Here is a 22711-nt window from a genome sequence, read left to right as displayed (position 1 = left end):
AAATTCAGAACAAAAATTTAAAGTACAAATCTAAGTTGAAGTAAGCAGATTTTGGTTGTAAATTTAAAACAACTCAAGCCAAAATTAGCTAATAAAAACCATGTGATGAGGGACACTTTTAGCTCTTTAATACAGAACTAGCCAATCAAAAAATAAAAATAAAAAAAAACACACAGGTGCTGCAATCACAGCAGTAATTATCCACTAATCCTCCTTTCGCTTTCTACAAAAGGAATAAAGGGGGGAAGGAATATTACTATTCTAAAAATAAGGGAACAAAACATCTATAGTGTAAAGAAGTAAGTTTAAATCTAATCTGTAATTCATTAAGTTAACATCATTACATATTTTAGGTTATTACTCTTGATTTTAAGCTTCAAGACCAGCTATTAAGAAACTGGGTTCAATTTCAGACTGATCCTGGAAAGATAAGCATAAATTTTCTGTGCCATAATTTATCTGTATGTTAAATGGGGATACATCTGTAAGTTAAACAAGGATACCATCACCTGCTCACTTCATAGGGTGTTGAAGATAAAGGATACAAATACAGGGTAACACAAAGTGCCTGGACACCTGTCCTGAAATAGTTTATTTTGACCTTTGGCTCACATCTTTGTAAATAGCAGGTGCTGTCTCTAGGAGGACAATTTTTGATGTCAATTTAAGAAATATACCTGTATTCATGTGCAAGAACTCTTTGATAATACGACTAATATTTCTTGTTTGTGGCATGTACAGAGAGAGGGACTTTTGACTTATTCTGATGCAAAGAAACTGATTTCTCATGGGGGAAAAGGACAAAAGATACTGCAGAAGGTTATGCAGTATCAAGTATTTCAACTTTATTAACACATAGAGGAATAGATAAAGGTAGATTTGGCTTTAAAGAAGCAACACTTTTCATTCTCCACAATAATTTTACTAATCTGTAATTCTGAACTGCTCGTAGTGTTAGAAAAGGGAAAGCTTTCAGTTTTGTAATTCCATGACACAACCAGTAGGCTGTATAAACATTCAGTTCAAATCTAATTTGTGACTAGTCTGAAAGAAATGGAAATGTGTGTGTATATATATGTGTGTATACATACGTTATACACAATAATGAATATAAGGTGTAATTTTCACAAAAAGGAATTATAAAAATTACAACTTGTAAGCAGATGTCAAAGATCTGTATAATTGCTTATTTTCCTTTCAAGTTCAGGTTTCATGTTTTATTTCCTAAACAAGAAAAAAACGATTGGCTCATTTTAAAATAAAGACAAGTATAAAGTGTTTATATCTGTGCTCAATGGCATAGTCTCAGGAATTTAAGGCCCATTCTGAAATTCTTAATTTAGTAAGCACTTCCCCACACTCATATATTTCTATAGCTTCTTTGTGGTTTCAGCACTTAGGAATTTTATCTCCCTTCTCTAGACAGAAGATTCCAAGAATAGTAAGCATAGGAAGAGGGAGCATTCCAATAATTACTTAGAAATGGTGCCTACTGATTTAAAAATTTTTTTTGGAGAGTGCAACTTAAGTCATATTTGAGTTGTAACTTAAAGTAGCTGAAATCTGAGTACTACTTAAGTAGAGCAGATTAGAGTAAATTATTCAATACTCATGAAGTTTTTAGGTTGATAGCCTGAAATTGGCTATGGTGAGTTTCTACATCATACATCTTGAAGATTGCTGCAAATCACCCACCTGCCAGGCCCCCCTTAGAGAGCTCTTAGGCTTGTTCGTCTACTAAATACACTTTCTTAAGAAATAGTTTTTGTCCCCAGTTCTCGGGGGGCAGATTTGGTGGTTCTTCAATGTTACTTCTTCACTCTAGAGACTAGTAATCCAGACATTCTACTTATGTTATTGATATTTTAATTGTCCATTTTGTGGTTACAGGCTAGTGGTGAGACCAATGCCACAGGGAGAGAGACCTTGTCTTCTTACCTTTATGTCTTCAACACCCAACACAGGGCCTGGTAGTATTCAATGACTGTTCATATCTTCTAGAAGGAATGAATAAAGTTGGTTCGATAGTGGATTAGGAGATGTCTGTTATGCTGACAGCCCCTTTCCTCTAATCCCCATATGGCTCTGTAAAGGCAAACCTTTTTGGGGCAAATATAGTTGGAACTTTCCTAGAAATGGATTTAGAGTTTGAATCTTTCTTGTGAGAAAGATTTTGGTTCCTACCATGCCCCTTGATCTTGCTGGCCCTCTCTGGAACCAAAAAAAAAGGTAAATAAAGCACAATGTATAAATATGTAAAGTATTACATTAAAAGAAAATTGATAATTACTTCTTTAAATCCTCATAAAGATTTTTTTCTTTAGGCAATGTAATTATAACTCATAATTTAGCATTGAAACAAACATTTCCCCCATTGTTGTGATAATTTTTTTAAAGTTTAAAATTTTTTCATAAATTCTGCAATGGTATGAGACAATAAATTTAGTCAAACTAATTCTATTTGCTTAAGTGGCCATTTATAGAGAAGGGAAAAAAGGGAAGAATAAGAAAATCTTTACAGGGAAAATTAAATGAAGTGTAATTTCAAATCATTTTAGGCAGATTTCCAAAACTGCTCTGTATACCGTAAGAATAGAAGTAATAATACCCTTGAAGAATAACACTTGAAAAATGTTAAATATTTAGGTTTTTAAAAAGGCCACCTTGAAAGAGGTTATCCCAAGACAAGGCATCATTTATTGAGAATATTTAGGACAGTTTGAACTAGAGGAAAGATACATCCATCAACATTATTTTCAGGAAGCTTGGTAAAATTAGTTTATTTTACTAATGTTTATGGGCAGCAATAAGGCTTGCCTGAATGGAGAGTACAGAGATTTGCTTGGATAAACAAAGCTGCTGATGGATAGAGCTGGGACTAGAATCTTGGTCTTTTAATTAATAGTCCAATGCGCTCTCTACATCCAGTCTCAATGACCTGGGTGTTGTGTGGTGAAAAAGTAAAGGTATATTAGGCCTTTTAGTTATCTCAAAATAATGAATATTAGCTTAAATTCTAAGACTGGCAATTTTTGAAAGATGTTTGTTTACATATTAGTAGAGTAAAATACTATTTGCTATACTATAGTTTACTATATATTAGTGACTATTTACACAGTAAAACCCCTTGCATATTCTAAAATAAAAATTTGAAAACAAACCACATTTGGCACTTCAGTTTTAAAAGGCCTTGAAATATCTTTAAACATTCTGACGCAATATCATTACACAGGGTCTTGAAAAAAGAATGAAAAATAAGAATTTTTTTGAGACATAGCATATGGGTAGATACATTTTGCAAGTACATCTCAAGGATCTCATGGTTATTATCGGTAGTAAAGTAGAAAATTTTCCGAAATACACAGGGTAATTAGTATCTCATGGACTAATATACACTGTTCATTTATAAGATGAAAGCAAACTATACTGCTTACCTTATAAAGCAAGATCTGATAAATTAAGATCTGGCAGAGGGAAAGATACTCCATTTCTTTCCTACTCTAATTTCTTCCAGAAACATGCAGTCTAGTTCACATGTAGTAAAAAATAAAATTCCCCTAAACAAACTGCATGAATCTTGTTATTAAAATTGCTTATACTATGTTAATAAAAATTCTTCTGAAAGTCTGCAACAGGTTATGACAAATTATTGTCTATTTTTAAGATGCCTTATATTCATGAAATTCTTTAGTAGTTGATACTATCTACACGATGAAGGAAAAGCTGTGATTTGTCAGAGCAGACAAAGCTGGGCTTTAATCCATCCTTTTAACCATATTGCCAAGTCTATATTGTTTTCACTGCGTCTCAATTAGGAGACAGGCAGGACACCTGGTACTTCTTTATCTAAGTCCCATGGGCTGCCAGATGACTCAAAATCCATAACAGGTGCTAAGGCAGTGTGAGGATAGCCCTATTATTGAAAGCTGGAGTTGAATAAAATTTGGACCACATATAATTGCTCATAAATCAGTCAATTACTAAATGAAAACATTAAGTAAAAAGTTGATAAGCCCAATTCCACCAAAGTTTGTGTAAATACATTTAAAAAGATTAACCTTAAATAAATAGGCTTAAAAATTTAAACCCACCTAAAGGCTCTGAAAATCCTTCCTGATTTAATAATCCAATAATCATTGGTGGGTTTCAAAAAGCACTAATATGATTATCCAATATGTGTGTGTGCGTGTGTGTGTGTGTGTATATATATATATTTATTCTACTTTCATGAAAGTTGTATGAAGCAAAACAAAAACTAGGTTATCTGGATTTCAAATTTAGTGAAATTATAATATTTTCTCTCATTTAATGAAATTATAATGTCCTCTCATTCTTGGAAAGATCTACTTGGACCCTGTCAGAAGACTGCAAAAAGGAAAAAAAAACAAAAAACAAAAAACCAAATAAGTGAAATTTTACAGTGTACAATTACTTAAGTGTTATCTCTACCTAAATGTGCACTAATTTAATTAAGATTTTATTTAAGTGCTATAATTATTGGGAATACAAAAAAAAGTGATTTTATTATCATAGTAAGTAGAAACAAAGTACAGTAAACTGTCATTTAAGACAGTGTCATAGAATCTATGATAAGCAGTACATTGGCTTAAACTAATGCACTATATGCCCCCAGGGAATGATAGGCTTAGAACTGGACTTTAACATCAAAATCTATCCATTAATCTTGACTTAAATACAATCTATTCTGCAGTAAAAGGAAGAATGGGCATTCAATGAATTACTGTTTTTGAAATACTGCACTGGTGCCCATTTACTAAAATTACTTAAGAGAACACAGGATATGAAATACTAGTAAATTTTACAGATTTACTGATTTTACAAAACATGCACTTGAATTTCCCCAAATCTAGCAAGAGCATCCCATTAAAAAAATTTACAGATTTAAAAGGTTTCTTAAAATACCTCTTCCTTATCCTATTTAAGAACATGCTGCATAAATTATAATGCTGCAATATAATTTAGTCAACTTCATTTCAGCTGAAAAGAAAGAATCATCTATGGGGGTCAGAATCCCTGGAGTCTGAAAATAAGCATTAATTTTTTTTTCAGGTTGTAGATCATTGTTTCTTTGCAACAGAACTACCCAACTGTTTGCTGATAAAGCTGACTAGAAGAAAACAGAAAGTCCAAGAGAAGTATTTATATAAATATCAGGGCATACAATATTTCATAGAAAAGGAAACAACCTGCACATTTAAAAAAATCCAACCAGAGGGAATTCAGTGAGTGAGATAATCATACACGACTGAAATAGTTATGAGCTACTCATTTAAATGATAAATCCGGCATTTAACCTTAAGATATGCTCACTAATTTATCTTTAGTGGATTATTTTAGCACTTGTGTTACGCAGAAATTTAGTTTACATTTCTATACTAATATCGTTTATATGTATTCAGATGGTATTTGGGAATCCTAAAAAGCAAAAAGTAAATTAAACCAAATTTATAACCTTATCTGACATGTGAATTGTGATGATTTTATCCACTTCACCTCAATTAAATTCTTATGAAGATAAAAAGTTCCTTATTTTCATCTAATAAAAAAAATAAGGCAAAACTGACTTTTGCTCTGCAATAATCTAATGGGCTAAAAACAGATAATGGCATGTTAATAAGGAATTACTACAGGTGGTTGCTTATATTCATTTGCCTTCTTTTTTGATAGTAGCTACGTGCTAAATAAAAGTCAACATTTTTATCAAGAGACTAAGTAAATGTAGAAACATCAGTTCTGCAACAGCTATTTTTGCTTCTTTTCTGAACAGCAATTAGTAAAGCAACTCTTTCCCCTCCTCCCTAGTGCTGTCAAGCTGTTCAGAGCAGTTTGCAACTCGACAATGGTACCATTGTGAATGCTCTCTGGGCTTCCTTCCCACAGAGAGTTAAATGGGCAGTTCCTGCTGCCCATGATTGGTGTCCAGTGAAATAATACTCAAGAGCCAGGTTTTATCAGCTTCACGCCAAAGAAGTGAAGCCAGGGAACCCAAGCCTTCATATCATACTGGACCATATGCCAACCCTGATGGCCCCAAAGGTTTATCACTAAGAATCAGGATCCATCATGTCCCTTGTGAAATTTCACTTCACATACCTTATGTGAAATGCAAAGCTTCACTAAAAACTGAACCTTCTTTACAATTGGCATGAACAGATGGACGGTAACAGTGGTTTGGCAAGCAAAAGTTAAGATTTAAATAGGCTGTATTCTAGTGTTTGAGAGGAATAGCAGTTAGAAGAAAATGGATAGATTTGTGACCTATAGTTTAATTTAAATTCCATTATTGTTATTAAAAATTTAATATCGAAAGGCCTATGTTTAGTCAATGAAAAGAATGAATGAAAAGCACTTCAGTTCCTATGTCAAACATGTTTAAAGACTAATTTCAGCTTTACATCCTTTTTTCTTTGCTCTTTGAAATTCCCAAATAGCATCCGAATCTACAGTTATTTTCATATTTAAACAAAGAGTAGAATAAAACTTGTACATTATGTAGTAGGTGTGGTGAACAATAATGTGAGTGAAGCAGTGCACAGTCATCACTAACTGCAACATCATAGGGTTTTAATACAGAAAAAAAAAAAAAAAACCAAAACCCTCTTCCAGCACAGGTGAGAAGCTGATAAAGATAGAAGTAAACTTCAAGTTTGGTTGTTTTTAGGGAATACTGTAGTTTGTCTATGCCCTGATGGAGTTCTTTCTTCTCTTGCACTGTGATATGACCCAACTGTCCGGATTGGCATATGTGGACCACACTGCTACACTAAATTTGGCAAAACAGATAAGATGGTGGTAATGTTTTCTTTTGGTATTTTTGTTGTTGTTGCCATGAAGCCAATGTATTATAAGACTAGGACAAAAGCACTTTATTCATCAATAATGTGTGAAAGTGTAATAATGTGTAAAAACTCAATAATTGTATAAAAGTATCTCATAGGAAAAGTGTAAAGGACTGTTGTGCAAGAATGAAGAGTCTATTATGAATCTATCATAAGAAATATGAAAATCTCAGACGCACTTTTAAAAATGATACATATGTACAAATATTATCAAACATTTAGAGACCTTTTTAGTCTCATTGAGAAAATGCAATACTGGCTATTAGCCTGGCAATTATTGCTTAACTAATTATCATAAAAAAGACTTTATGAAAATAATGATCAATAAACATTTTGGAAAGGCTCTGCTAGAAAATGAAAAATAAGAAATTCAAGCTGTAACTTTTGCTAGTCAACAGGTAAAAAACACACAAAAGCAGAAGGAACTGTTACCTTAGACACTGGCTGCCATAAAATAATCAGTAGCATTAGAAAACCATATTTATGTTGATTTTCTTTCTGCTTGACTATATTATCTGGTTTTGACCTACTTCTTGATCTTTATCTGCTACTGCTCTTCCCTTTATATCATCCAGCAGTACTGAACACCTTTTATCTCTTGACCATATCATACTTTTATGCCTCCATGCCCACTTCTTACCCCTAAAAACTCTTCCCTGACCATATCTGCCTAGAAAAGTCCCATGTGTCTTTGAAATATTAGCAGAATTCTTCCATAGTAAAGCCATTCCTCTAATTTCTATCCCATTCTCTCACCCTACTATCCTCTCCCACTTAAAATTAATCACCTTTACCATCCTACTTGGTCTATATCACTATTGCTGAATAACCCCAAATTGCTTAAGTTTATCATTAGTGCATTAAGTTCTTGGTAGAAGATAAAAATTGAAAATATCTCTAGAATTAAAACAACATTAACCGAAATAGAAGTTGGCCATGTAATGAAGCCATTTTGGTGAGCTCCCACAGTTTAACTGTTATTGGTCAATAGTAGTAAAACCTTAAAGACTGTCTCTAGAGACCATTAAGAGACAATGCTATTTTCAGACAGAATAAACCTTCTTTACTATTATCACAAAGTTATTACATATCAGAGATTCACATTTATTGCTTTTTGAAAGGACATGGATTTGCTACACCAAAACTACCATCTTTACAGGTATGCAGTACCTTTGAAATACAGTAACATTGGCAGGGCGCGGTGGCTCACACCTGTAATCCCAGCACTTTGGGAGGCCAAGGCAGGTGGATCATGAGGTCAGGAGTTTGAGACCAGCCTGGCCAACATGGTGAAACCCTGTCACTACTAAAAATACGAAATTAATTAGCTGGGTGTGGTGGCAGGCACCTGTAATCCCAGCTACTTGGGAGGCTGAGGCAGGAGGATCACTTGAAACTGGAAGCTGGAGGTTGCAGTGAGCCGAGATGGCACTCCAGCCTGGGTGAAAGAGCAAAACTCTGTCTCAAAACAAAAAACAAAAAAACAAAAAAACAAAAAAAACCACACACACACAGAGTAACATAATCAACAGGCATATACTGCCATTTTGAAAAGAATAGCTAAATAAATTAAAACTGACATAATCAAAAATATACTAGCGTCACTGGAGAAGTGTGGCACACATATGAGGCCCCTGTTTAAATAATTACTCTGTATACACAGACTACAAAGACTACAAGACTTGGCAGCAAAACCCATGACAAGGGGATGTGTAAGCACAGCAAAAAGTTCTTTAATTGTAATGCCAGTCTTTAATACAGGAGTTTTTTTTTGTTGTTGTTTTGGAGACAGAGTCTTACTCTGCTGCCCAGGCTGGAGTACAGTGGCGTAATCTGGGCTCACTGCAACCTCTGGGTTCAAGCAATTCTCATGTCTCAAGCCTCCTGAGTAGCTGGGATTACAGGCGTGTGCCATCATGCCTGGCCAATTTTTCGTATTTTTAGTAGAGACGGGGCTTCACTATATAGCCCAGGCTTGTCTTGAACTCCCGGCCTCAAGTGATCTGCTCGCCTTGACCTCCCAAAGTGCTGGTACTACAGGTGTGAGCCATCGCGGCTGGCTGAATACAGGAGATTTAAATCCTCCAATTATGGAGCAGATTGTTAGGTAAAGAAGAATGTTTGTCTGCTCTTGGAGCGATCCTACTACAATGGTTACTACCAGTAGCACAATGGCTGTGAGCATTTCAAAGACCACAAAACTTGGATCACTTAGCTGGTGAGACATTTTATTTGAAGAATTATCTTTTCTTCTTTTGAAGAGAATGACCATAACTATACATCTTAGTTGATTTAACAATCAATTTGACTTAACAACTAATCAATTTAACAACTAATCAATTTGTCCATGATATGTAAGACGTTCATGGAAAGCATGAAGAACAAATGGCACAAAATTTTAAGAGATCCTAATGGACTCACTAACATAGGTGGTACAAATGTTAAAGCAGCAAAATCGGAAACCTTATCAGTATCCAGACTCCCATGGCTTCCCGCTACTGCTCTCCTGTTGCTACCACTTTCCTTGCCTTACAGCAGGAAGTGTGAGCCTTCAGGGCTCAGCCTCATGCTGCCTCCTTCTTGGAGGGGACACCAAGATGTATCCTCCCCAAGCCATCTGCCACTGCCATCAAGTCAGAGGTGTCTTAGCTCATTTTTCTCCCTAAGAGATCTCCCAACCCCAAATGAAGTGAAAACCCTCATTAATGATGTCTGAAAATTATCTTCAGTAAACGATAATGGTCTCTAATAAAAATATACTACTGATTAAGTAGTCAAAATAAAAAACCCTTGTATGTGTGCTAGTCTGGCTTATTCATGTATAAGAGGCAATTTTCACTGATCCTAGGTTTCCTCTTCTTACCTACCCAGCAAACTCTTAAGAGTTGTAGTCTAGTCTAATACAAATCACAAACTATAAGTTACTACAAAAAATATTTGGGGGTTTTTCATTCTTAAAAGAATCCATGGCTGGTCGTGGTGGCTCACGCCTATAATTCCACCACTTTGGGAGGCCAAGGCAGGCGGATCACGAGGTCAGGAGATCGGGATCATCCTGGCTAACACGGTGAAATCCCATCTCTACTAAAAATACAAAAATTAGCTGGGCGTGGTGGCATGTGCCTGTAGTCCCAGCTACTTGGGAGGCTGAGGCAGGAGAATTGCTTGAATCCAGGAGGTGGAGCTTGCAGTGAGCTGAGATCGTGCCACTGCACTCCAGCCTGGGCAATAGAGAGAGACTCCGTCTCAAAAAAAAAAAAAAAAAAAAAAAAGAATCCCTGCTAAATATAAACTTCAAAAATATAGATAATAAATACATCCACCTTGTTCTATTACAATAAATTACTAGCCATCTACCATAGGCTAGGCACTGTGCTTGAAGTTAGTGAAACAAGGATAAGTAAGACTTGATAATATGTACACATACAGTAAGTACTATAACAAAATGTTTTGAGGCAGTGTAAACAATAGTTTTGCATAGTAAAGGAGTTTTTTTTTTTTTTTTTTTAAAAAAAAAACAAAGGATATTTGGGTCATGAATAATGAGTATGTTAGGTAGAAAAAGTAGAGATGGGCATTATTGGGGTAACAACATGGGCCTGAAAAAGAAGCGCATTCGGGAATAATGAATATAACTTAGCTGGACACATAGTGTGCCCTGGGCATCAGTGTGGTAGGAGATGAGGATAAAGATGGGGGATGGAGCTGGGGAGGAGTACAGGTATATTTGACAAAACTACAGTGAGAAATGTAAGGGTAGGGAGGGTAAGGTAAAAATAATTGCTTCCAGGTCATCAAAAAATTTAGACTTGTTTCAACAAGCAGTTAAGAGCCATCATAAGTCTTTTAGTATACAGATGTTTCTTGACTTACGATGGGGTTACATCCCAAAATACTCATCATAAATTGAAAATGCATTTAATACACCTAACTTACTGAACATTATAACTTACCCGAGTTATAAGATATAACCTTACAGCCTACTTTAAATGTGCCTGGAATACTTACAATAGCCTACAGTTGGGCAAAATCATCTAATGCAAAGCCTATATTTTTTTGAGACGGAGTTTCACTCTTGTCACCCAGGCTGGAGTGCAATGGTATGATCTTGGCTCAGTGCAACCTCTGCTTCCCAGATTCAAGCAATTCTCCTGAATTTTGAATCAAAATTCAAAATTCTAAGTACGATTTCCACTGAAATAGAAATTGTACCATCATAAAGCTGAACCATCCTAAACTGGGGACTGTCTGTACTAAGGTTTGCATTTTAGAAGAATATCCCAAGTGTCAATGTAGACAATAATAATGATAGCATCATTAACTCCCATGTAGCTACCATTTTCTGAACTCTTGCTACATGACAGATAGGTTACCTAGTGCTTCATGTGGATAATTTTACTTAATCCTTACATCATCTTGAATTTGGTACTATTATCCTCTTTTTACACATTAAATTAAGGATAACCCGTACTTATTGATGTTATCTTCTGAGGAAATAATCTACAAAAGACAGTAGATACATAAAATTATATAGTTTCTCAATAAACTCATTTTCTTCTAATGTGAAATGGCAACAATACTGACAGACCCCCCCCCCAAGAGGTTTTATAGTGTTTTATCATAACGAAAGGCAACTGCATTAGCAGAACCAATCAATTCCATTCCACTTAGTTTTGGCTCTCCTACTTTGCAACAGGTACTGTACATTTGAGTAGTAGAGCTTGAGGGATAATAAACTGTGAGTAATTGAAGAATAATCACTGACTTCTGGTAATCTGCCTGATCAAGTTAAATAGAAACCCAATTCTGGTATTTAAGGAAAAGTCAAATCTAAACAGATTAGAAGAAATCAAATAATACTAGTTGTGGGAGGAAATAATATTCTAAATCGAGGAATAAAGTATTCTTTTAAAATGCCATTTAATTATATAATATCCCCCATACTGTATATTTCAGAATATTATACTTATATAATATACATATATGCATACATACAAAGCCTTAAGACTATAAATAACAAGAATTATAACAGACATGTTGCATTTCATCTACTCAAACCCCACCTTTTGAGGCCCAGATTTTCTAAACATTGTTTCCTGATCTTACTCCAAAGTAATTTCTTCTTCCTTGGAACTTTTATAGCATTTTATCTATAACCTTACCAGGAAACTTTCATTTAATCTTCTATTATAATTAGTAATGTATATATTATTCTCTCCTTGTTAAATTAAAAGCTTGTGAGGATAGGATTACTATCTGATTTGTCTTTTATCCCTCTCAAAATCTTTACTAACTGTGTAAGTGATCAATAAATATTTTTGAAGGAAGAAAAATTACAATTTTATTTCTTGACTTGTTGATAGTTAAACTGTAATAATTCATTACCTAGTACGTTTATGATTTATGTACTTTTCTCAAATTATAATTTGTAATAAGGATAAAAAGAAAAGAAAAACAGGATATGTTGGTTAATTTTATGTAAACTTGGCTGGGTCATGGGACCTAGTTTTTGGTCAAACATCAGTCTAGATGTTACTGTTATATTTTATAATATTAATATAACAAATATTATACTCATAATTACTGTATAATACTGTTATATTTATACTGTTATAGTTATATTTTAGATTTGATTACCATTTAAATCAGTAGACTTTGGGTAAAGCAGATTACCCTCTATAATGCAGGTGGGCGGTCCCCTGAGGAAGGACAGAATTCTGCCTTCAGACTCAGACTGCAACATCAACTCTTCCCTGAGTCTCCTACAGATTTTGAACTTGACAGCCCCCACAACTACCTGAACAAATTCCTTAAAACAAATCTCTTTTCTCGCCCTTTATATATATATCCTATTGGTTCTGTTTCTCTGAGAACCCTCACTACTACAACATGATTATATATTGCAAATTCTGCAAATTTCTATGTATAATAAATCTCACTTAAAAAAAGAAACAGTATTTACCTAAAAGTATCATATTTAACATTTGTATATTCAGAAGTCATAGTCAAAATGTCTTTAGGATCAAAAGAAATAATTGCTTTAAAATTTTTATTTAAGAATAGAATCTATGATGGCTGAGGTCATGAAATTAATAATTTGGGATTATGATTCCCACTGCAAAAAACAGAAACAAAAAACCATGAACACTCTTTCAATAGGTAGCTAATAAATGATGGCTAGAATTAAAGCTGAAATACTTCTCTGGTCCAATGGTCACACAGAATCTGCTTAGTTTTCCTCCCCAGTGTTGCATTTCAATTCTAATTGCATGATCAAACTAACAAATTAAGCTCCAGACCCCTCCCCCGCCTGAAAAAAAAAGTACCTAGCCGACAAAATCAAGGTTGTAAGAAAATGCTTTTCCAGTACAAGTAATGTAAGAAACAAATGAAGTGAAGGAGAGGTTTCAGCTTGAAAGACAGTCATCAATATGGACAGATTACTGTAATTCTGGCTGCCGGCATGATCGATTTGGGTAGCATATGACAATCAATATTGCCCCATTTAGTGAACAACATTAGATTCATGGTTACAGAAGATATTCCTAGGATAACATTTAAACTGTATTTAATGATCATAAATAGCACAATTTATGCTGTGGAATCTTAGTGGGTACTTTTATTGGGCATAAAATAACTGACACAGCAGTACAATTACCCAAATATAATCAAGTTGATTTTTTTTTTTAATCCCTTCATTTCTTTTATGAGGAGTAAAGGATTAACTGCTGGTTTCCAAAGCCTACTTGTATCGCAATTTCTGTTGTAATTTATGTTAACTAAATTGTTGACCAATTTTAGAATGCTTCATTTTTTCCTTAATAACTTAATCTGATATTTCAAAAATGTACATCTTAAAATTTAATACATTATGTTTCTGAAACAAGTATTTAAAATTAAGACAGATGTACCTGCATTTCAATATCTTAAAATACAAATGTCTAGTTGTTTATTTATAAATGTTCATTTGAAAATCAAATCATCCACCTGTATGAAGTAATTTCCCCCCAACATTTAGAATATAGAACTTTGTACATAATATACATATATATTTATAATATATATATGTAAGTATGTATTAAGTAGAGATACTACTAGCCTTTGCTGCATGCATATACATACCACACTAGGTATATATACTACACCCAGGTAGTATGGGAAAACAACTTCCTGTAGTTTCTAAACTCAAGATTCCAAGTCAAGAAAAATTTTTTGATCTACCTGATTTAATGTATTTACTCTGTGTCCCAGAAGTAATTTTGCTGGTAGAAAACTTCAGATTTTGTGTTTAAATAAAGTATTCATGTTTACTATTTTCGTCAATTTTCTCCAATGTGGTATCTATTACATCTCAGCAAGACTGGCTATTAAAAACATGATGAAGTAGGCCTGAAAAATCCAACCCAATCAGTCAACCTACCAATCAACCAAACATAAAAACCCAATTAGGCAATTCCTTGGTGTTGGGTAGACTTGTTTTATATTGACTGTAATCTTTACACATAACAGGATTAATCATTGCACAAAATAATGTAACTTATGATTACATTTACTAAGTACATCCGAGTTCATTAACTCATTTAATCTTCACAACAATTCTGAGATGGTTATTAGCATCTTTTTTACAGTTGAAGAAAGTGAGGTTCAGAGATTCCGTGACTTGGCCAAGATCACAAGGCAGAGCTTGAGTTAAAAATTAATGCTTTCTAACTGCAAAGCCAGATTTTATATACCTCTAGTGTAATATGAAGTCTGAAATAGAAGACTATGAACTGGGATGTAGAAAAAAAATTAAGCCATATTCCCAAAACTCTTCAGTTTGCATTTTAAAACTACTTGGTAAGGAGTGCATCTTAAATGTTGTTGTACCTCAGGTCAGAAAGTCTGTGCTTGTTCAATAAGTTGAGTTCCTATTTTATGACATAAGAGGCAAATAGTTTTGCATTACAATCTAATCGATCTCACCACTTTCCAAAAAGACCTAAGACATTTATTTACACAAGAAAGTGCAAACTCTTCCATATCTACCTCTGCACTCCACTTTCAATTGCACCTTTAATGAAATGACAGAGGACACTAACTCTCAGAATGGACATTAGGATACAGTGAATTGTGAAAGAGGCAAAAGTCAGAGAGTAAACATCCTTGATGAAGCTAACAAAGTGGATAAAGTTTATGGGTAATAACCTGTATATTCCACATAAGATTAGCTACTGTTCTAGAGATATTCAAGAGACAACAAACTGAAAAGTATACTCCAGTAAACAGATTAAAACTACAAAGCTTTTATGGAAGTATAGGTTGAGTATCCCTAAGCTGAAAATCTGAAATCTAAAATGCTCCAAAATCTGAAACTTTTGAGCTCTGACATGACACTCAAAGGAAGCATTCATTGGAGGATTTCAGATTTCAGGTATTCAGATCAGAGAGGTTCAATTAATTTGTAAGTATAATGAAATTTTCCAAAATCCAAAAAAATCTGAAATCTGAAACACTTCTGGTCTCAAGAATTTCAGAGAAGGGATATCCAACCTGTATTACAATGACATAAAAATCAGAATAATAAAAATTTAGAAAAAGTAGATTAGGAAAGTAAGAATTTGTCAGTAAGCACCTTGTTTTGTTTAAAGGAAAAAGATACTGTATCTAGGGAATGATCCTGTAATTCCTAAAAAAGGCACATGGTATGTGTGGACCTTATAAATGGTAAGCTGTGAGTATGGGTTTCATGAATCATAGTTTGTTCACATCTGGTGAAAAGACTCAAGATTCCAGGCCCCAAAGGTAAAGGAAATGAAACTGATTGCTGGCTGAGCTCAGCAGGGTTCACAAAAACTCAAGGGTCTTCTTGAATAGTTCCTCCTGATGCTTCAAACAATCAACAGACAATATAGTCTTCAAAATAATCTTCAGAAACAATCAATAGACTGTGTAGTCAAAGACACATGACTTAGAAATAAACTCGCTATGTCCATACTACTCACTGAACTTGCCTACTGAAATTTTTTTCAATTGATAAATCTCTATTTAGTGGATGTCTCCAAATTATACTTTTGTTAACAATTCAAGGTCCATTTTAGTCCTTATCGTTTCACTAAAATGACTACTTCAAATACGAGTTTTCAATTTAAAGTAAGTGAAGATATAAATGCTATGAAAAAGAAGTACCACAGAAATGTCATTAAGCTTCATCAGTGTAACATACCATGATCCACCTGCAATTCCATTTCACTGTGTCAGAATACATGAGAAATTACAGAGTAATCAGATTGCTTAAGTCAATTTTCATCAAAAGAAGAAAATGTACATGGTAGACTATTAAGATAATAAATCTATTTCATGTGGACTGGAACATAAGATATTTTTAAAAACCTTCCTTTAAAGCTTATCATTTACAGTTTATTATAAAAATAAAATGTCTTAAATCATATAAAAAAAGCATATGAAAAACATAAATAATTCATTTTAGAAAGGAATATCAGAAAACAATTTAAAATTTAAAACTTTGTGTATGTTGTGTGCCAGGCACTATTTTAAGAGCTTTACACATATTGACTCATTAGTTGTCATAACACCATGAGCTAGATATTCTTATCATTCTCATTTTATAGACAAGAAAACTCAGGCTCAAAAAGGTTAAATAATTTTCCCAAGGCTACACAGCTAAGAAAGCATGGCCAGCATTTGAGTTTAGGCAATATGGCTCTGGAAGTTATGCTCTTAAATATTCCACATCTTCTCATACCTCCATGTCTCTGATTATGTTGTTCCCTCTGCTTGGAAGGAAGGCTCTTAGGCTCATCCACCTGATTAACTCTTATTTGTCCTTCAAAATTGCTACAATCCTCACTTTTTCAGAAGTGTTTCCTGACAATACCACCCCATCCAGGTGAGAGACCCCTTGTTACTATACTTCTGGAATACCTGCCCATATCTCTATTAAAACATGTATGCTGAACATAGTATGTTTCCCCAACTAGATTGAATTATTTGCAAAGACTGTTTTGATTATTTCTGCAACTCCAGAGTAGTAGAGTACCTGACACATAATGAGACTCTAATTAACCAAAAGATTAGTACTGATTAAAAGTATGTAAGAGGGCTGGGCACAGTGGCTCAGGTCTGTAATCCCAGCATTTTGGGAGGCCGAGGCGGGCGGATCACCTGAGGTCAGGAGTTCGAGACCAGCATGGCCAACACGGTGAAAACCCGTCTCTACTAAAAATACAAAAACTAGCTGGGCATGGTGGTGGACACCTGTAATCCCAGCTACTTGGGAAGCTGACGCAGAAGAATTGCTTGAACCTCGGAGTCGGAGGTTGCAGTGAGCCAAGATCTCACCATTGCACTCCAGCCTGGGTGACAAAAGTGACACTCCATCTCAAAAAAAAAAAAAAAAAAAAAAAAAAAAAAAAAGGCATGTGAAAGAAAATATATCATTCAAATATCATAAATGCTCCAACATTGGGGAGGAACTCCACCATCTATACATCAATAAATAGAGAATCAGGCTGGGTGCAGTGGTTTACACCTGTAATCCCAGCACTTTAGGAGGCCGACTGAGGTGGGACAATCACTTGAGCCCAGGAGTTTGAGACAAGCCAGGGCAACATAATGATACTCCATTTCTACAAAAATTAATAATTAAAAAAACCTAGAAAATAAAAGGCTTTAACAATACGTAAGAAATATTTTCCTTTGTGAGTAGACATACATTAGAGTAGAAACCATTACGTTAAAAAAAGGATACAAGTTTTGATACAATGGAATCAGCGATTTCAGAGCACGGCTTGCATTTATAGCTGTTGCTCTAACCATAATGGGTAGAACCTTTCCATTCACAATAGCACCATCAAAAAGGGGACCAAAGAAGGGAACCTGATTGAGAAATCAGAACATAATTTTATATTCAAATTAGACAGATTGTAAATAAGAGCAATTAAGACACTTTGTATCCAAAAGTATTTTTGCTGCTGCTTTAGTTCTTCCTTCAGTAAAAATACTATTTGAATTCAATTCTTTTCTGTGATGCGTCACTCATACTAGGACAATAAACAAAAAGTGCCAAAGGTTTATAGGGTGTCTATTCAAAAGAACTATATTCTTCATGTAACTGAGTAAATAATTTACACACTTAGCCAATTTTCAAATTTTGCTAGTTTCAGTTGTATACAAAAAGTCAACACTATAGCCTAGAAGTTAGTTCTTCATTATTTTTGTGTGACACTAGCTTTACTACAGAACCTAAAATTCTTTTTTTTTTTTTTTTAAATTTATTTATTATTATTATACTTTAAGTTCTAGGGTACATGTGCATAACGTGCAGGTTTGTTACATATGTATACTTGTGCCATGTTGCTGTGCTGCACCCATCAACTCGTCAGCACCCATCAACTCGTCATTTACATCAGGTATAACTCCCAATGCAATCCCTCCCCCCTCCCCACTCCCCATGATAGGCCCCGGTGTGTGATGTTCCCCTTCCCGAGTCCAAGTGATCTCATTGTTCAGTTCCCACCTATGAGTGAGAACATGCGGTGTTTGGTTTTCTGTTCTTGTGATAGTTTGCTAAGAATGATGGTTTCCAGCTGCATCCATGTCCCTACAAAGGACACAAACTCATCCTTTTTTTATGGCTGCATAGTATTCCATGGTGTATATGTGCCACATTTTCTTAATCCAATCTGTCACTGATGGACATTTGGGTTGATTCCAAGTCTTTGCTATTGTGAATAGTGCTGCAATAAACATACGTGTGCATGTGTCTTTATAGCAGCATAATTTATAATCCTTTGGGTATATACCCAGTAATGGGATGGCTGGGTCATATGGTACATCTAGTTCTAGATCCTTGAGGAATCGCCATACTGTTTTCCATAATGGTTGAACTAGTTTACAATCCCACCAACAGTGTAAAAGTGTTCCTATTTCTCCACATCCTCTCCAGCACCTGTTGTTTCCTGACTTTTTAATGATCGCCATTCTAACTGGTGTGAGATGGTATCTCATTGGGGTTTTGATTTGCATTTCTCTGATGGCCAGTGATGATGAGCATTTTTTCATGTGTCTGTTGGCTGTATGAATGTCTTCTTTTGAGAAATGTCTGTTCATATCCTTTGCCCACTTTTTGATGGGGTTGTTATAGGCATGGGCAAAGACTTCATGTCTAAAACACCAAAAGCAACGGCAGCAAAAGCCAAAATTGACAAATGGGATCTCATTAAACTAAAGAGCTTCTGCACAGCAAAAGAAACTACCATCAGAGTGAACAGGCAACCTACAGAATGGGAGAAAATTTTTGCAATCTACTCATCTGACAAAGGGCTAATATCCAGAACCTACAAAGAACTCAAACAAATTTACAAGAAAAAAACAAATAAAATTCTTATTACATAGTTTACTAGAAAAAAATCTATGTTTTGATAATTAAATGTTATTTTTGTGAGGTGACTCACGGTTTCAAAACTTAGAAATTCTGTTTGAATAAGGTTGGCATAAATGGCAGCTGAAGGCAAGGACATAAGCTCTGGATAAGATGGTAAATATTTTAGATTTTGTGGTCACATGTTCTCTCTGTTGTATATTCTTCAATTTTTTTTTTTTTTTTTTTTAACTCTTTAAGGCTGGGTGCGGTGGCTCACGCCTGTAATCCCAACACTTTGGGAGGCCTGATCACCTGAGGTAGAGAGTTCGAGACCAGCCTGACCAAGATGGTGAAAACCTGTCTCTACTAAAAATAGAAAAATTAGCTGGGTATGGGGGCAGGCACCTGTAGTAGCAGCTACTCTGGAGGCTGAGACAGGGAACTGCCTGAACCCAGGAGGCGGAGGTTGCAGTGAGCTGAGATTGCGCTACTGCACTCCAGCCTGGGCAACAGAGCGAGAGCAAGACTCTATCTCAAAAAAACCAAAAGCCAAAACAAAACCAACAACAACAATAAAAAACGTCTCTTTAAAAATGTAGAAAACCCCAAAACCAAAACCGAAACATTCTTAGCTTGTGGGTTGTATGAAACCAGGCTATGGGCCACAGTCTGCTGACCTCTGGTTTAGGTGAACCCTGAAGAAACCTAAATTCATACATAAGAAATTCATACATGAGAAACAATACAATTCAAGGAATTCTGAAGATTCATAATCAATTGTCAAATGCAGGTTTTCTAGAAACTGAAGAATTCAGTTTAAAAAAGGGAAGGAACACACCAAAAATACTACCAAATTTTTATTATCCTTGAAGAAAATATTTCTGCAATAGTGTGTTTGAATTTTATGGTGTATATATAAGACATCCAACTATAGGATAGGTGACTGAACCATTTGGCTTATTTTTTTCAATTTGTAGAATCCTCATTTATTGACACGACTAATAATGATGTAATCTTAATAAGATGTAACAACTAAAAATATAGGAATCAAATATTCCTATTCTAAAGGAAATGTTACTTCTTGCTGTGTTTTTCAGGAAACTGTAATTGTTCTCTTAATAAAAGGTAAGTCCTTTTTGAGCTTGGTACAAAGGAACTTTCACTCTGGCACTACCTAGCCAAATCCCCCATTTGAACACAGTTTCTTGCTATTTATTCTGTTTTAGCTCCTTCTGAACCAGGCTTAGGCAATCCATGTAGCTACCAAGGTCTATGTTACATTTACCCTCACTTTCGCAACTTGATGCCTACTCCAAATTTTATTCTGTAATATGGAAAAAAACCAATGAACCCCTATAGAACCAAAATCTATTATTAAAATGGAAGATAAGGAGTTCTTACCTCTGGTTTTTTCATTATCTGAATACTGAACATGTGATTTTTCATTGGATATATTACAATAAGGACATCACCAAATTCTGTGGGAATAATTCCTCTCCTGTAGTCTCTAGTATGCTCTGACCAAACAATGTGCACTTCATCATTTCCCAAATGTCTCAACTGGAAAAACAAGAAAATAATTTATACTGCTTTAAAAGCTCTTTGAGTATAGTCCTACAGTCACATACAACATAAAAAGGGGAAAAACGAAATTAAAAAATTGTTAAATTGCGCTTGATCAGTTTTACATATGAAACACAAACATTCAAAAACATTAGGAGACACTGCAGAAGACCAGACAATTTCAATTGTCAATAATCAATGGGAAACAGATAACTTAGATTTAAAAAGATTCACATATAGCCCAAATACTCTCCTTAACCAGCAACTGCACCAATTCTCCACTAACAGATCTTTTAAAAGATTGTTTTAAAAAAAGAAGTAAATAACTCATAAATTGGATAATCCCCAATTGAGTACGAGAAAATTGATTATATTTGGTTTAACAAATTTATTTCCAGGTTTTCTTTGCCTATGAAACTCAAATATTCTTCCAAATAGATGTCTTGAGAATTGTTAGACCCTCAAGATGTTATTTAAATGTTTGTGGTGCTTGCTTACAAAGGTGTTTCTGGCATTCAGAGAGAGTTAACATTATGATAATTAAAACTGTAAAAACATAAAACATTCAGAAGTTGGATTTCTGATAAGGTATTAAAAAAATGAACTTAATGCCCTTTAGTCTTGAGTTTTCTTCAGAGAGAATGCTATAGAATAATGCATTTTATTATAAAATTTCATTATACTATTGCATTTATTGATTCTGCCACTGTGAGCATTTGAGTTGACTTTTAGTGCAGATCTTACATGGGATTTCCATTAGTTTCAGATAACTAGACACACGGCAGGTGGAAAGGTTTAGAAGAGTAAACCTGGGATAACTGTCATCAATATTTACGCTATCATCTAACATATGGGCAATTTCTATTTCAGAAATATGTCATTTATTTTGGCTTAAGGATGAACATAGGGTAGGAAAAAGAACTTAAAATATGACTTAAACAAAGAGAGGAGTTAAGTCCAATTAGTGAAAGCCTCTCTTCTGTCACTCCTTAATCCTTATATACATACACAAGTTGAATAATATAAAAGTGTGAGACTTGGGCTTTGTGACATTTTTAAAAAGCAAAAAAGATTACACAACTCAGAAAAGCCATGGCTTCATAATTTCATTTTTTAATCAAAATACTTTAAAAATATCCTTCCTATACAGCCATCCCCATGTGTCAGCTTCCCTAATAGGTTTATGTTAACTGAATACAAAAGAAATGTGAAATAAATTTAACCAGGAGGGATGATCCAATCTAATTTTGATACATTAATGTCATATGCTGTACATGTTACAATAGCAGCCAGATCTAATACTAAGCTCCAGGCTATACTGAGATTTCCAAATGGCAGATTGTTCTAAGTGATATCAAGTATAATTGAAGTCATAAACGATAGTAAAAGCTGAGCACACTGTCAGGAAGAATTTAGGTATTTACTTTTTAAAATTAAATGAGTTAGGTAAGGAAAGACAAGACAACTGAAATAATGCAGGTCTCAATTTACAGAAAATTCCTTTTATTTATCTGCTACATTAACCCTTGAACTCTTGCCAAAACTATCTACAATTTCTAGTGCCCACTTATCTAAAGAAACGAGAAAAAAAGGGCAAGCGTACTTTTATAACTGAAGCTTGTTCAAATATCTTCTGTATGATATTAAAAGTCTGTTAAATAAGTTTAATGGAAAAGAGCAACATATTTTTGCCAAGCTCTTGTAATGAAGATTTCTGGCATAGAACTATGTACATAACAAAGTCATTCTAAATATGTTCAAACATTTTAAGGGAAAAGCTTCATGAAATCCCTTATCATTTACATTCAAATGCTAAAAAAAGTAATTATTTTAGGCTGTTATAATGAGGCATGTTTTTATATCTTTAAAATCTATTATATAGTAATTAGATACAAATTGAGAAATTGCTAATCATTGCTATGTG

General features: G+C 34.3%; 2 protein-coding genes across 11 annotated transcripts in view; both read right to left on the bottom strand.

Moving 5' to 3' along the window:
• Positions 1 to 22711, bottom strand: part of RALGAPA1 (Ral GTPase activating protein catalytic subunit alpha 1) — a 277367-nt gene that overhangs the window by 14492 nt on the left and 240164 nt on the right. For all 10 annotated transcript variants that reach the window (XM_050798088.1, XM_050798091.1, XM_050798093.1 and 7 more), the window contains 2 exons: positions 20626 to 20784; positions 17611 to 17738 (listed from right to left, as the gene is read on the bottom strand). In XM_050798088.1, coding sequence (XP_050654045.1) covers positions 17611 to 17738; positions 20626 to 20784 — 287 coding nt within the window. The remainder of the gene's footprint in view (positions 1 to 17610; positions 17739 to 20625; positions 20785 to 22711) is intronic.
• NFKBIA (NFKB inhibitor alpha) overlaps positions 1 to 22711 on the bottom strand; it is a 327260-nt gene that overhangs the window by 149447 nt on the left and 155102 nt on the right. The gene's annotated exons all lie outside the window — the stretch shown is intronic.

The sequence above is a fragment of the Macaca thibetana genome, chromosome 7, assembly GCF_024542745.1.
Source record: "Macaca thibetana thibetana isolate TM-01 chromosome 7, ASM2454274v1, whole genome shotgun sequence".
Classification (NCBI taxonomy): Eukaryota; Metazoa; Chordata; class Mammalia; order Primates; family Cercopithecidae; genus Macaca; species Macaca thibetana.
Note: the sequence above shows the minus strand (reverse complement) of the source record. Positions and strands in the feature narration are given on the sequence as shown.